This window comes from Chiloscyllium punctatum, chromosome 4 (assembly GCF_047496795.1).
Source record: "Chiloscyllium punctatum isolate Juve2018m chromosome 4, sChiPun1.3, whole genome shotgun sequence".
In the NCBI taxonomy this organism is placed as follows: Eukaryota; Metazoa; Chordata; class Chondrichthyes; order Orectolobiformes; family Hemiscylliidae; genus Chiloscyllium; species Chiloscyllium punctatum.
In genome coordinates, this window is record NC_092742.1 from 40,175,435 (window position 1) to 40,191,843 (window position 16,409).

Consider the following 16,409-nt stretch of genomic DNA (forward strand, 5'->3'; position numbering starts at 1 on the left):
CTAGTTGCCTTCGAGATGCAGTCTGAGGTGAACAGTGACAACAACAACTTATGCTTATATAATGCCTTAAATGTAATGAAATGTCCTGAGGTACTTTATAAGAAGGTTATTGAACAAAGCATGATGTCAATATATGGAAGAAGACAACACAATGGGGGATTGGGAGGCAATCCTGGATTAGAGGAGTGATCAAAATACTAGGACGTGAGAAACACAATGGAGCTTGATTTGACAATAGATGACACATTATTAATAAAAGTAAAATATTCTGTTTGGGAAAAGATGACCAGTGAACTTCCAGAAAGTGGCACAGTGAAATTCCATTTATAAATCACTTGGAATAGGCTTTTAGCAGCAATTTTATATGATGACCAAATCTCAGCATGAATATAAATTGTGTAGATGTCATCTAGGGTGCTGGCTATGCCTATACAAAAAGTTCCATGGCCTCCCACATAGCTTCTGTAATTACAAAATAACAATGTGCAGTATGGGCAGTATAGACTTCAGTAAGGCTTTTGACAAAGTTCCTCATAACAGTCTGGTTAGCAAGGTTAGATCTCATGCAATACAGGGAGAACTAACTATTTGGATACAGAACTGGCTCAAAGATAGAATGCAGAGAGTGGTGGTGGATGGTCGCTTTTCAGACTGGAGGCCCATGACTAGAGGTGTGCCACAAAGATTGGAACTGGGTCCACTGCTTTTCATCATTTATGAAAATGATTTTGATGTGAACATAGGAGGTATGGTTAGTAAATTTGCAGATTACATCAAAATTTCAGGTTTAGTGGACACTGCAGTAGGTTACTTCAGATTACAAGGGGATCTTGATCAAATGGGTCAATGTGTGGTGCTGCATTTTGGAAAGGCAAACCAGAGCAGGATCCAAGGGAGTGTCGCTGAACAAAGAGACTATGCATGTTCATAGCTCCTTGAAAATAGAGTTGCAGATAAATAGGATAGTGAAGAAGGCATTGGGAATGTTTTCCTTTATTGGTCAGAGTATTGAGTACAGCTGTTGGAGGTCATGTTGCAGCTGCACAGGACATTGGTTAGGTCACTTTTGGAATATTGTGTGTTATTCTGGTCTCCCCACTATAGGAAGGATGTTTTGAAACTTGAAAGGGTTCAGAAAAGATTTGCAAGGATGTTGCCAGGGTTGGAGGATTTGAGCTACAGGGAGAGGCTGAATAGGCTGGGGCTGTTTTCCCTTGCATTGGAGGCTGAGGGGTGACCTTGTAGAGATTTATAAAATCATGAGGGCATAGATAGGATAAATAGGCAAGGTCTGTTCCCTGGTGTGGGGGAGTCCAGAACTAGAGGGCATATGTTTAGGGTGTGAGAGGGGAAAGATTTAAAAGGGAACTCAGGGGCAACTTGTTCACACAGAGGTAGGTGTGTGAATGGAATGAGCTGCCAGAGGAAGTGATGCAGGCTGGTACGATTACAACATTTAAACATATCCTGGAAGGGTTTTTGAACAGGAAGCATTTAAAGGGGTATGAGTTTATGCCAGCAAAATGGGGCTAGATTATTTAGGATATCTGGTTGGCATGAACAAATTGGATAAAAGGGTCTGTACATGTCTATGACTCTAAATATATGTATAAATTACCGTTCATGACTCTGTAACCCAAGATTCCCAATGTCTTTTCATCTACACACTTTGGCAGCCAACTGCTCACAGGATTTCGCTTTACACTGTTTAAAGTCTTCTCTCTTGTTTCTTTCCCTTCCTGTTACCAGGAATACCTCCTTGCACTTTTCCTCTCACTTCTACTTTACTCCACCCCAATTGAAATTCATTACCCGAATGTTCATTACGCCTTGACGTGCACATACTCTTGTCCCCATCCCAGGCTCAGCAATTTTTAAAAAATAAGATCCATGCTCTTTCTGTGCCTCCCTGACCATGTTCTGGAGGACAATGAAAATATGAATCAGTGCCTGCTAATGAGCAATAATCCCAAGTATCCCACTGCACTCTCTTTCATCCCAGCACTTGCTGGAGACTAACTAACCCCATAAACCTCCTTCCCATCCCTACTACTCCTTTCACTGTTAACCCTGTGTACTTAGCCAGCCAACTAACAATATCTGTCCTTCCACATGCCCTCTCAATCACTTGGAAACAAGGCCTTTGCTATTCATGACCTTCACTGATCAAACTTGATGGAAATTTTACCATCCTCTTCTTTGGCTCAGTCTTGATTTTTATTTGTTCACGCTTCCATGAGTGAGTTCAGATTGTTTAACTACCCTGCAGGCACTATACAAATTCAGTTGTTGTTAATTGCTATATAGCAGCAATTGCTGTTTTGAAATCAACAAGTTTAAAGAAATACACAACATTACCATTCAGCCTTTCAGCACTCGGAGGAAATCATTGGCAGCCTGTGGTATTCCAATGGCCCAGTAACTGAATAGAAGAATCGTAAATCTATTGACTCTCCCATTAACTTCAGACCCACATAAAATCCCTATACAAATCATCTTACACATTTCTTATTATATTCCATGTCATTATAATCTTTAAAATGCAGAAGAGCAATGATGGAGCAATTGAGAAATGATGTCAAAGTGGAAGAAAATACTGACTGACCAGCAACTAATTCAAGATAAACTGGTCATCTCTACCTGGGGTTTAAGCACTCACCAGTACTGCTGGAGATGTTCACGTCAATGCTGATGTCAGGTACAGCCTGGCTATTGAGAGATGCTACACAAGTGTATGTTCCAAAATCAGTGAACCTTAGGTCAATGATGTCCAGGCTGGTTGTGCCAGGTGAGACATCAGGATCTGTTGTTGAGATAACCATCCTTTCTGAGCTCCGAAGGGGACGTCCATTCTTGAACCAAGAAAAAGTCAACTCATCCGGGGGAATGGCCTCCACCTGACAGGAAATTTTAACTTCACGGCCGATCTGAATGTTGTCATCATCATGGTATGGATCTGGTGTTATCCAGAAACGTCCTTTTTTCAAAGCTAGTAAAAAGAGTAAACATAATGGTCAATAGGTTATTACACAAATCACAAGAAGAATTAAGTACATATTCCATACACTTGGATGGGAGGAATATAACTCATGTCTAAGAAAAGGAAAATACCGTGGATGCTGGAGATCTGAAATATAACTCCTCAAGTACTGGAGAAACATTGCAGGCCTGACAGCATCTGTGGAGAGAGAAAACCAGAGTTATCCTTCTGAGTCCACTGATTCTTCTTTGCAATTTAACTTTGGTTCCAAAGAAGAGTTATATTGGACTCAAAACAGTAACTCTACTTCTCTTTCCATCGATGTCGGTAGACCTGCTGAGTGTCTCCAGCGTACTGTGTTTGTATTTCATAACTCATGTCTAATGTGTATAAATGACATCCGCATAATGCCCGGAGTAGCTATGAGATCACCAACACAGTGGAAATGTTTGTATTTCCCATCAGAATCCAAGCTAAAGCACAAATCAATACCTCATTTGTTCAATTTAACAGCATTGCTTCTCCATAACTTTATAATCAAAATCACACCGCAAAGGTACTTAACTGTAAAGTCCCAAAACTTCCAAATCTGTTCTTGAACCTGTGCTGAGCTAACTGATTTCAATATGTGACATGGCCACAAGGACCCAGTTGTCTAGACTCACACAGGAAGAGTAACCTCTGGGACTTCTTGAACCTTGACATCAACTTCTGGATTAGTGGTGCTGGAAGAGCACAGCAGTTCAGGCAGCATCCAAGGAGCTTCGAAATCGACGTTTTGGGCAAAAGCCCTTCATCAGAATAAAGAGCAGAGAATGCCAAAGACAAACAAATCTGTCATATGTTTAATCTCTTCAAATATTAATTTTACCAGCCGAGTACCCTGAACCATTTCTTTCAAACAATAGTATTGGATTAGTTCAATAAAAAAGTGCAAAATAGAACATTTTTATAAACTTTTTTTCACGACAGAAGAGCAGTGGAATCCATTGTTTTTATAATATCAGCTAAAAAGGTTTATGGCCTAAGCATAATGGTTGTATGGCTGCTTCATTGCTTTTCACGTCACTGATCAAACTGAATGTTTCACAAATAATTGGAACCTTTCAAGGTCACATCTGAAGTTTACACACCATGGATAATTTGTTATACCTCATGGACATCACAGGTAAGGACTTCCACTTGCTACTTGAAGACTCAAATAAATGCCCGTGTCCAAACTCACTGCAAGGGAAGGCTTCAATTTTCCACCTGTGTGTTTAAATGCTCAAACTGGTTGCTGAGCTGGAGGTGCAAATTGACCCATGGAAATATGATGTACTATCTATGATTGAGAAATGACTTACAAAAACAGAGGATGGAAATGTTAATATTCTTGGATACTGGTTGGCTCAGTGGTTAGCACGACTCCCTCACAACACCAGTGACCTGAGTTTTATTCCAGCCTTGGGTGACTGTATGTGTGGAGTTTGCACCTTCTCCTGGTGTCTGTGTGGGCTTCCTGTGGATATTCCGGTTTCCTCCCACAGTCCAAAGATGTGCAGAGTAGGTGGATTGGCCAGCTAAATTGCCTGATGAAGGGCTCCTGCCCAAAACGTCGATTTTCCTGCTCCTCGGATGCTGCCTGACCTGCTGTGCATTTCCAGCACCACTCTAATCTCACCAAAATGCCCATAGTGTCCAGAGGGGCGCAGGATAGGTGGCTTAGCCATGGGAGATCCAGAGTTACAGGGATAGGGTAAGGATGGGTCTGGGTAGGATGGTCTTTGGCGGGTCAGAGTGGAATCAATGGGCTGAATGGCCTGCTTCCACACTGTAGGGATTCTACGATTCTATATAAGGTATTCAGGAAAGGTAGAAAAGGTAAAAAGGAGAGGCTAACAACTTTGATTCAGGCAAGTTATTTCAATATTGGAAAGAGACAATGTTCTTGAGGACCGAAGAAAAACCTGTTTAGTTGGAATCACAAATCAAAACTACTTGTTATGCGGTATAGTATAGGAGATAGTGAGCACTGTAGATGCTGGAGAGTCAAGGGTGATAACATGTGGTAGTGGAAAAAGCACTGCAGGTCAGGCAGCATCCGAGGAGCAGGAGATTCAACATTTCGGGAAGGAGCTTTTACCAGCCCAGATTTAAAACAGAGATGAGGAGAAATTACTTCTCTCAAAGGATCATGAATCTGTGGAATTCACTACCTCAGACTGCAGTGGTTGCTGGAATATTGAGTAATTCAAGGATGAGGCTGTCCGATTTTTAATTAGTAATGGTTTGAATGATTCTGGAGAGTGGGCAAGAAAATGGAGTTGAAACCAAGATGAGATTCGCCATGATCATATCCTGGCAGAGCAGAGTCCAGGAGCTGAATTGCCTATTCCTGTTTCTCCTTCTTATGTTCGTATACAAGAATAGTATTGAAATCTGGTTATCTCTGTACTGGATATAAATGCTCATCCACAGGGTACACACCATCAATTTATTTTTACCAAATCAAGGTATCAACTACAGGTTTATAGCAGATTACATCAAAAATCTCAGTACTAATTATCAGCTTGTTAGCCTCAATTGTTGATTAATTTTCTGATATTTTTGAAAGATGTGGAAGACTTTTAATTGCCTTGACAAGCAGGTTTGTTTTATTATTTCTCTTGAGTGCTGATTAAAGTCATGCACAGGTGAAATACTCCACAATGGAGTACTATAAACTTGCAACTATTCAATAAGATCATCAATGGAACAGAGTCAACAATTAGTCTTGCATCAATCAGCATATGTCCTTGACACAGAGCTCCATTGTAAAGGCAATATGCAGATGATGAAAATGAAACAGCTCAATTTAGGTGCATACTAGTAATCACAGCACTTGAAAACCAATAGGTTGAACAGAATGATAGGTTGGTGTTGACAGCATTGTACAGAGTAGAGTCATCAAACCAGCAGACAAGGGGAATGCAGTGGTAGTTTGGCACACTGACCCTTCTACTGCTGAAGCTAGGGGCCAACTCATGCACACCCCCTCCTACTTCCCTCTCAACCACGACCTCACCTCCCATCACCAAGCCATAAGCTCCCATACCATCCACAATCTCATCACCTCAGGGGATCTCCCCTCAGGGGATCTCCCATCAACAGCCTCCAACCTCATAGTCCAGGAACCTGACACCACCCAGTTCTAACTCTTACCCAAAATTCACAACCTGACTGCCCCGGTCAACCCATTGTCTCAGCCTGCTCCTGCCCCATTGAACATATCTGTGCATACCTTGACACTGTCCTGTCCCCCCAGTCCAAGATCTTCACACATACATTTGGGACACTAACCACGCCCTCCACCTCCTCCGTGACTTTTGTTTCCCCTGCCCCCAATGACTCATCTTCACCGTGGACATCCAGTCCCTGGACACATCCACAATGAAGTTCTCCAAGCCCTCTGTTTCTTCCTCTCACACCATCCCAATCAGGACCCTTCAACTGACACACTCATCCCCCTGGCTGAATTGGTCCTCATCCTCAACAATTTCTCATTCGAATCCCCCACTTTCTCTGGACCAAAGGGATAGTCATGGGCACCTGCATGGTCCCCAGCTATGCCTACCTCTTCGTCGGGTACGTGGAAAAGTCCTGCAAAAACACTATCCTTTACTCCCAACTTCTCCGTCTCCACCGCATACACTCCCAGAAGGATGAATTCCACCATAGAACATGCCAGATGGCCATCTTCTTCAGGGACCACGATTTCCCCTCCCACGTGGTTGATGATGCCCTCCATTGCATCTCCTCGACTTCCCGCACCTCTGGCCTTGAATACACCCCTCCAATCGCAACAAGGACAGGACCCCACTGGCCCTCCCATCAACCTCCGGATACAACGCATCATCCTCCATCATTTCTGCCACCTAAAGTCAGACCCCACCACCAGGGATATATTTCCCTCCCACCTCTATCTGTGTTCCACAAAGACCATTCCCTCCACGATTTCCTTGTTAGGTCCACGCCCTCCACCAATCCACCCTCCACTCTGGGCATCTTCCCTTGCCACTGCAAAAAGTGCAAAACCTGCAAACCACACCTCCCCTCTCACCTCTGTCCAAGGCCCCAAAGATCCTTCCATATCTGATAGATTTACCTGTACTTCCACACTCATCTACTGTGTCTGTTGCTCCCGATGTGGTCTCCCCTACATCGGAGAGACAGGATGGCAACTTGCAGAACATTTCAGAGAACATCTCTGGGACCCAAGCATCAATCAACTCCACAACCCTGTCACCGATCACTTCAATTCCCCCTCCCATTCTGCCAAGGACATGCAAGTTCTTTGCCTCCTCCACCTCCAAACTCTAACCACCCGATGCCTGGAGAAAGTATGCCTCATCTTCCACCTTGGGACCCTCCAATCACTTGGGATCAATGTCGATTTCATCAGTTTTCTCATTTCCCCGCACCCACCTTATCTCAGATCCAACTCTCTAACTCAGCACTGCCCTCTTGAACTGTCCTACCTGTCTATCTCCTTTCCCACTGATCTGCTCCACCCTCTGCTCTGACCTATCAACCTCCACCTTCATCTACGTATTGCATTCCCAGATATCTTCCCCTGAGCGCCCCCCCCCCCCCCCCACTTCCATTTATCTCTCACTTTTCAACTCTGATTTCCAGCACCTGCAGTCCTCACTTTCGCCTACAGGGAGTACAGTATGTTTCAGACCGAGCAGAACAGCCTGACTAAGAGGGAAGAGTCATTTAATATGGTCACATTTGGACATGTAATGGAACATTAGCATTTATTGTGAAATCTGTAAAAGAATACTTTGCAAAGTCTCACAGGCAGGCAGAAAAGCAAAGTCGGGAAAAATGTAAAAGTTAAACCAGACTCACAGTAGTCTCACAAGGACAGTAAACTATCATATCAACAGTCAAGGGATGAGAAAAACAACTCCATGTATGGAAAGGAGTTTGAATGTTCCCAGTTCTTGCCCTTGAGATGTGATAGGAGTAAGCGAAGTTTAGTACAAAGGGAATATGTGAAAGCTATTCAGGCACCCCTTACACGAGGCATTTTGCCAAATGTATTGGGTCAATTCTGCAGAGTCTGAATAAACTTTTTCTTTGCTCTTGCTAGCATTTGAGTCAAGTCAATTTAATTTCCATGACAGACATTGAGCTTGTGATGACAGGAGGAATGCAAAATGTTTCCAGGAAATAGTGGTGAGCACAATCCATCCCCTCAGGTGACTGAAAAATACAGTGACATGCAAAATGAAAGCAGGGTGACCAACTCTGGGGGTTGAGGTGGGAGGTGTGGGGGAGCAGTGAGATGGAGATAGGTGCAGTTTTAGCTGCTCTCAGAACTTGAGAAGCAGAGGTGGGGTCCTGATGAGACCTGAGATGTTTCAGGTGAGAGGGACTGCAAGGTTTGACAAGGTTATTCATTATCCTTTTCTTCAGATTCTCCCTTCCACCTGAGTTTCCCAAGACCTCTCTTATCCCTTTCCCCTCAGGCTAGCTGGGTATCCATATCGCCCCAACACTACACCACTCCTCCCCAAAATGGACTGGGGGAGGGGGTGGGGGGGGGGGGGGGGGGGGGCTGCCGCTGAAGCGGTCATCACCAAACCTGAATGTAGAGAACCACCCATCCAATGGAGGCGTAAGTTGCACCTGATTCCCTGGAGAATCAATAGCTGCAATTGGAGACTATCAGTGGCTAACAATGGATCATGTATAAAAGCAGACCATATGTTAACAAGGCCTGGTATGTGGGGGTGAGGTGGGGAGCAGCTATTCACTCTCTCAGGCTGATTATTATCCACTCCTTGTGCCTGTCCAACTATTCTCTCTCTTTGGGCTCTATCTCCACATATTGTTTACTCCATACCCCGCTTCCCACCCTGTCTTCTGCATTAAAAAAAAATATTTTCCGAGCTACCATCAGTTCTGAAGAAGGGTCACCAGACCTGAAATGTCAACTCTGACTTTTCGCCACATATGTTGCCAGACTTGCTAAGCCTTTTCCAGTAATTTCTGTTTCATCTTTAAATTGTGAAGTCAGATTGTATAAATGTAACTTGCATTTATTGCAATAAGGATATTGAAGAGTGTTCTAATTTATGGGGGAGATGATGGTGTCATGATAATGCCAACTGGACTCGTAATTCAGAGGCCCAGACAGATGCTTTGGCATGATGGGTTCAAATCTCACCATGACAATTTAATGAGTAAGTCTGGAACTGAAAGCTAGACTTAATGAGCATGAAAATATTGTTGTTTAAATCCCATCTAATTCACAAATATTCCATCAGAAAGGAACTCTGATGTCATTGTCTAGTCTAGCCTATGTGTGACACCAGGCCCACAGGAATCCTTTAGGCCTTGAAATGGCCTTGCAAACTCTCAATTCAAGGCCAGTTGGGGATGACGAACGAGTGCTGGCCTTGACAGCGATGCCCATACTCCATGAAAGAATGAAAGAAAGGTTATTCAATGGTGAAAGAATTAGATTGGGTAAATGCAAATACATTATTTCTTCCAATGTGGGAATTCACAACAAGGGGAATAATCTTAAACTTAGATAAAGACCATATCCAAAATTAGGCAGAGCTTTCTGCAAAGACAGGGACCTGTAATTCACTTCCAGAAAAGCCTGTAAATGTTGTATAAATTGAATTTTTCAGGCCTGAGATGGTCTGACTTTAATCATTTAGAATACCAAGCAATATTGAGCTGAACAAAGGCTTCTAAACAGGTTGATGTACAGATCTAACAATGACAGAACCAGCTCAAGTAGATGAAAGGCCTACTCTTGCTTCTATGTTCCAAAGGTTCAAAATTACAGATTCTAAAGCCAGGTAATATAGTAATTCATTCCCAACCCCATCACAACAGAGATACAAAGAAAACTAAGAATACAGTCACCAAAAACCATTCTAATTACAAAAAATTATTTGGAAGAATGACAATCAAAAGGAAAGATATAATGTAAAGCATCTTATAAATCAAAACTCCTACATTCATAACCGACAATGTAACAGCTCTTTGTGCTGCACTAGAATGTCAAGTGGACCTTGAACATGTAGCCAACTGACTCAGAGGTAGCAATGCTATTAATTGAGTGAGCAGAAATGTGCTTTAATACATGACCCTGACTTTTTTAAAAAAATCTCGATGGAAAACCTAAGCATTGATAATGTTAACCATGAGTAGTTATAAAATGTAAACCTGTTACGTGATGGCTAAAATATGAAATTCACTTTCTTACAGAAGTAAATATTTGTTTTTTCAACTCATTTTTGCATATACCTTCTAATAACAAATACCTTTATATAGTATTATTTACTTTGATACAACATAATTTATTTTCCAGAGATTGCCTCACCTTCCTTATGTCATTTAAAAAAGATTCTTATTTTGCAGTTGATAATCTTTACCACATTCCTCAAAGTCTTTGGCACTACTAGCACCTAAAATAATGAGGCATTATAATTAAAACGAAACCTCATTCACTTTAGCTCATATGTGTAGCAAACTGAATCCAGTAAGTCAAAATGAACCCATATTCTTATGTCACTTTTCACATTTTCAAGATGTCCCCAAGTATTTCACATCCAATGAAGTACCTTTGAACCGTAGTCCTTAATATAAAAACAAAAGCCTTTTTGTACAACCCAAGGTCCCACAAGTAGCAGCAAGATAAATGACCAAATAATCTCAGAACAGTGGTATTGATTGAGAAATAAATAATAGCTAGGTCACTGGAAGAACTTTGCTGTTCTTCATTGAATAGGGTCATGGAATCTTCTGCAGTCATTTCTACAGATGAAAAACAGTGTCATCTCAGCAAAAAGAATCCAGCCCCTGCCACCTCTCAATACGCAGTAAGAGGAGCTGAAATTAAGCACTTGTCTGTAGCATGGGGCTTGAATCCACAACATTCTGTTTCAGTGGTGCAAAAGCTCCCACTGAACCAAGGTTGCCTTATACTACTACGTTGTTCATCGATCTGCCACGGATGACTTGTTTTAAATCAAACATTATTTGGAAATGGAGAAACAGCAATAACTGCAGATAATAGCCCCAATATATGTGTTTCAACCATTTTTACACATATTCCTATATCCTTGCTTGACTTCAGAGAATAAGAGAATCCCCACAGGGTGGAAACAGGCCCTTCGGCCCAACAAGTCCATACAGAAGTCCTCCAAAGAGTAACCCATCCAGACCTATTCCCCTGCCCTATTATCCTGTATTGACCCCAACTAATGCACCTAACCTATCCCTGAACACTATAGGCAAATTAGCATGGCCAATTCGCCCTAACTTGCACATCTTTGGATTGTGGGAAGAAACTAGAGCACCCAGAGGAAACCCACGTAGACACAGGGAGAATGTGCAAACTCCACACAGTTGCCCGGGCTGAAATTGAACCCAGGTCCCTGGTGCTCTGAGGTAGCAGTGCTAACCACTGAGCCACTGTGCCACCCCTTCTTATCTTCTGCCTATACCAATAAACGTTTGGCAAAACCTTCCAAAACAGAAATCTTGGTTAGGTTTTCCAGTCCAGCATTAAAGTAGTCAGGTAAGAGGTACAATGCACCATCCTTCATGACTTCTCATATTCATTGATGTCCTGGACTGTTCAATTGTCAAGAACACTATTTATTCAGGAACATACAAGGGCAATAATGTGACTATACAAGAGCAAACCTTAATGCCGTCAAGTGAAAAGTATCTCAGCAATTCGGAATAGTACATTCTCAGTTCACTACAACTATTGTGAACCATTCTTTAGAAATCTGATCTTATAATTAAAATGAAAGTATAATTGGAAAATGGATGAAAACACAAATCAAAAGAAAGACTACAGGCAGAAAAGCTTAGAATGACAGCAATCTCCAAAAATATTTTGAAAGAGAAATCAATGATGCAAGGCAGATAGCCTGAAAGAAAGAATATCTAAAATGAAAATTTAACCTCAGAGATAAAGTTTGTTGACAGTGACAATGATTCTAGGAAAGGATACACCTATCAAGAAGTAGTACTTGCAGAGGATGCCCTATGGAAAATTTGGGATGACAGCCTATTGTCGTAATATTGGATTGTGTTTTCAAGCCCTACTCTTCACACAAAAAATGTGTTTTTTTCAAAAACTATTATGTTAAAACAGGCTATACAAATACATATCAAATTAGTGTTGCAAAATAAAAGGTCTGAGGAAAAATCATCATCCAAGTAGCAGAAACTGTGATTTTGAAGAAAAACACTGATTGATTAAAGTTATAATAAGTTAAGGAGCTGGTCGAGTGCATTACAGATGAAAATATACAAATAGAAAATGCTGGAAGGTCAAAGCAGACTGCCAACATCTGTAAAGCGAAACCACAAGTGAATGCTTCTAATTGAAAGCCTATACTTGATATGTTAAATCTTTACAGTTTACAGCTGTGACCTTACCAAATGTGCATTTCCAGAGTTCTCAGCTCTTGTTCAGATAACGATTTTCTTTTATTTTCTGTTTATGCAAAAAAAACCTGGGATATCGCATGAGACAAATTTGATGATTTCTTCGGAAGACTTTGTCAAAAGGATGGTTGAGAAGTCAATGAGAGAGTTAGAGGTCAAGCTAGGATATATGAATGGATGTAAAAGTGGTTGGATCACATGGAGAATTTTCTGCAGTTATCATGCAACATTCAATTGAAAGAAATGTTATATGTTCCTGATATGGAAATTGAAATTTATCTAGGAAAGCTGAAGTTAGATAAATTGAACTTAGTCGACAACGTCAGCTTGGATTTCTGTTCTTTATGCACATAATTCTCGATACTAAAATCAAATATGTGATTATCAAATTTATGGATTCTACAAAATATGAATGAGCAACAAAGGTTCAAACTGTGATCCCATGAGCCTCTCCTTAGTATCTTCTCCAGTAGAAATTTAAATATATTAATTGCTTTCAGAGGGATTCACTTGATTTTTGCATTTCAGTAAGAGAAATGACAAATTACACTGAATATTGGCAAACATACAATGTGGAACAATGAACAACATAAGCACAAAATGAAAGGATTAATTTTGCAGTGAAAGATTCAGAAAGAGATTTGAAAATAACAGTGAATCTATAGGCAATGTAGCAAGTCAATTAAATCAAATAAAATGCTGGAATATATAACCTTTCATGAACACAAGTCTATTGAGGTTGTAAAATGCACTTGTCAAATTCTGCTGACAGTAATGTGCATCATTCTGATCACACCACTGTAGAGGGATTGGGAAGGTGTAACGAAAAGCACTATGCAAATGTTTCAATGAAGTGGTGAAATGCAACATTAATAATTCTAAGTATAAAGAGTGTGTGGAGGGGGTGTGGGGATGGGTGTTGTATCTCTGAAGATTCAAATGGCTCAAATTTACAAATTGGAAAGAAGGCTGTTAATTAAGACAGAAATTTCTGAAGCATATAAAACATTTGTGAATTCAGATAAGGAACAGTAGACTCTTGCTTCAGAGCGAGAGATGCTAGTAGATCTGGAGATTATAGGTATAACTAGCAAAACATGAATGTAATTGGAGAGCGAGAAACATCTCAGGTAGATAGCAGAAACATATCGCTTTGGAGTATTCATGCTTTAGTTGGATGCTGACTGGAAGAGGTTGGATTGTCAATGAAATGAACTTGAGTTTGGTGACTAGTTTTGATTTAGCCTTCAGAATCATCCATTGATCAATTGGTCACGCATTTGTACACATGTAATATAATGATTCAACAGTGAAATCCAGCAATGTAATTTTATTGTGAGGGATAGAGATAAATCTAAGTCTTATAGTACATAATGCACATGAGATGAATTCTATGGAGGAGAAGAGACTGATAAAAAGAAAAGAAATTCACACAACTGGCTAAGGCATATTCGCATAAATAAAGGAAGTAGTTTACAGTCTGTTCTGTTATAATATGTGCATCTTCAATGTGAATTGGCTTTAATTCAGACCATTATCTGGAGAATGCAAACTTTCCTTACCTGTAATGGCAATAACGTGAAGATTGAGCGATTTTCTTATAACACAAGTTCATACAATTACATTATATAAGAACCAACTCTCCAGGCAGTCTGACAAGATCGCTAAGAACAGTCTCCTAATTTGGTAGAAATTAGCACAGATATTTCATCTTTCTATGTTGGTGCTCAAATGCAGGCTAAAACTCACAAACTCAGTGCAATGAACCAGCCACAATAAAATCTTACTCAATCTTTAAGGTGAACTTTATTGTTCAGGAGCCATTCCATACTAGACCAGTGCAAAAGATTGCCAAAGTCATGTCTCTGTAGAACTGCTCCTGCACAAAGTCCTTTCTGACCACTTTATGTAATAATAGCAGATGTGTTTTGTGTTTACATATAACAGCATCTGTTATATGCTCAGAAGCAAAATCACATCCATCCACTTGCACAAACAGCAAGCAAATTACAGCTGTGCTCTTTTCCCTCGGAGAGTATCCAGCAGAATGGGTCAACTTCATTCAATATACCCAGTTGGATTCACCCACTGTGTCTGGATGAAGGCACTAGGCCCATTTTAAACAAAGTGAGCAACGAAATTAAGTTATCCTGATTCCATCTATTATTGATAATGTTATCACACGATATAACTGACAGGACCACCATTAAGAATTTTGCATTTGCGCAGAAGGATACGCTTCTCCCAAAGACTCTGAGAATCTGTTTATTGCTGATGGAGTCATAGGATTTTCATAGTATTTGCTTAATAACAATTAATCAATCATTATTCCAGGAAGATACAAGCCAAATATCTGCCAGAGAGGCCAAGAGTGGAAACAAAACTGGAATTGGAGAAAACATGCTGGATCATTCTGCAAATGAAGAGGAAACAAGTGTAGCCGAGAACCAGCCTGTAGCATTGCCCAGCCAAGATGAAAGTTACTTCAGCCTCAATTTGAACAGTCACACAAGTGAGCACGTCAATACACTTGCAACAGGGAATCAAGTGCTAGGGTCTTCAGGCAGTTTCTCCCAGGAATTGGTGTGAGTGACCTACTCAGAATGCCACTCAACCATGGCCAAGATGTAGTTCCTGAGTATAGCTGCTGATAAATAACATATATAGAAAATCTATCACTGTTCACCAATCACCCTTCAATAAAAACCAGATGAGAGTAAAACCTTTGTGCAACTCTGCCATCAGGGCCACACGCTATGTGCATTTCAGTTTAATCCTTCATATTCAGAATAATTTAATCCTCAAGGGTTTATTGTAACTCAGTTACCTGGTTAGGTGAACAATTAAATATTAGGAAACCACTTAGCCTCTCAAATATCTCCCTTACACCACAACTGTCAAGATGTGAACAGGTGCTGAATGCTTGCTGCAATTATGCATGGCCTTGATGAGACCACACCAGAAATCTGTATCTAGTTTTGGCCTCCTTATCTGAGGAAGGATGTTCTTGCTGGAGAGCAGGTGCAGTGAATGCTTACTAGACTGATTCCTGGATGGTAGGACTGATGGACGAGGAGACATTCAATCAGACCAAATTATATTCACTGTAGATCAGAAGAATGAGGGATGAACCTATAAAATTCAAATGGAACTAGACAGGGCAACTGCATAAAGCGTGTTCTTAATAGTGGGATAGTTCAGAACCAGGGGGTCACAATCTAACGTAGAGGAGCTGAGATGAGGAGAAATTTCTTCACCCAGAAAGTGGTAAGCCTGTGGAATTCACAGAAAGAGTTGAGGCCAACATTGTATGATTTCAAGGATTACTATACTTACTAGATATGGGAGAGTGCTATACCTAATCCAAGGGAATTAAGCCAGTCAAGCAGGCAAGCATTTTTGGAATAGTGACTATAACTCTGTAAGCTGCAAAGTCATTGTGGAAACAGATAAAGACAGTGCAGAAGTTATGAGCCCAAAAGTGGGGGATGGCTAATTTCAGTATCATTAGACAGGATCTGAAAAACCAGATCCCTCTGGTAAGAACAGAACCCCACCTCAGTCCTCACCTTCCACCCCACTAAACTCCGTATACACCACATCATCCTCTGCCATTTCTGCCATCTAGAAACGGACCTCACCACCAGAGATATATTTCCCTCCCCACTCTTATCAGCTTTCCGTAAAGACCATTCCCTCCGTGACTACCTGGTTAGGTCCATGCCCTTTAACAATACACCCTCCCCTCCCGGCACCTTCCCCTGCCACTGCAGGAATTGCAAAACCTGCGCCCACACATCCCCCCTCACCTCCTTCCATGGCCCAATGAGTCTTCCACATCCATCAAAGTTTCACCTTTACTTCCACACATCATTTACTGTATCCATTGCTCCCGATGCAGTCCCCTCTACATTGGGGAGACAGGACGCTTACTCGCAGAATACTTCAGAGAACATCTCTGAAACGCACGCAT

The 16,409-nt window shown here is 41.1% G+C and overlaps 1 protein-coding gene across 3 annotated transcripts in view; it reads right to left on the minus strand.

Annotated features, from left to right (window-relative positions):
• Window positions 1–16,409, minus strand: part of mdga2a (MAM domain containing glycosylphosphatidylinositol anchor 2a) — a 908,723-nt gene that overhangs the window by 449,690 nt on the left and 442,624 nt on the right. For all 3 annotated transcript variants that reach the window (XM_072568467.1, XM_072568466.1, XM_072568464.1), the window contains one exon: window positions 2,660–2,989. In XM_072568467.1, the coding sequence (XP_072424568.1) occupies window positions 2,660–2,989 (330 nt within the window). The remainder of the gene's footprint in view (window positions 1–2,659; window positions 2,990–16,409) is intronic.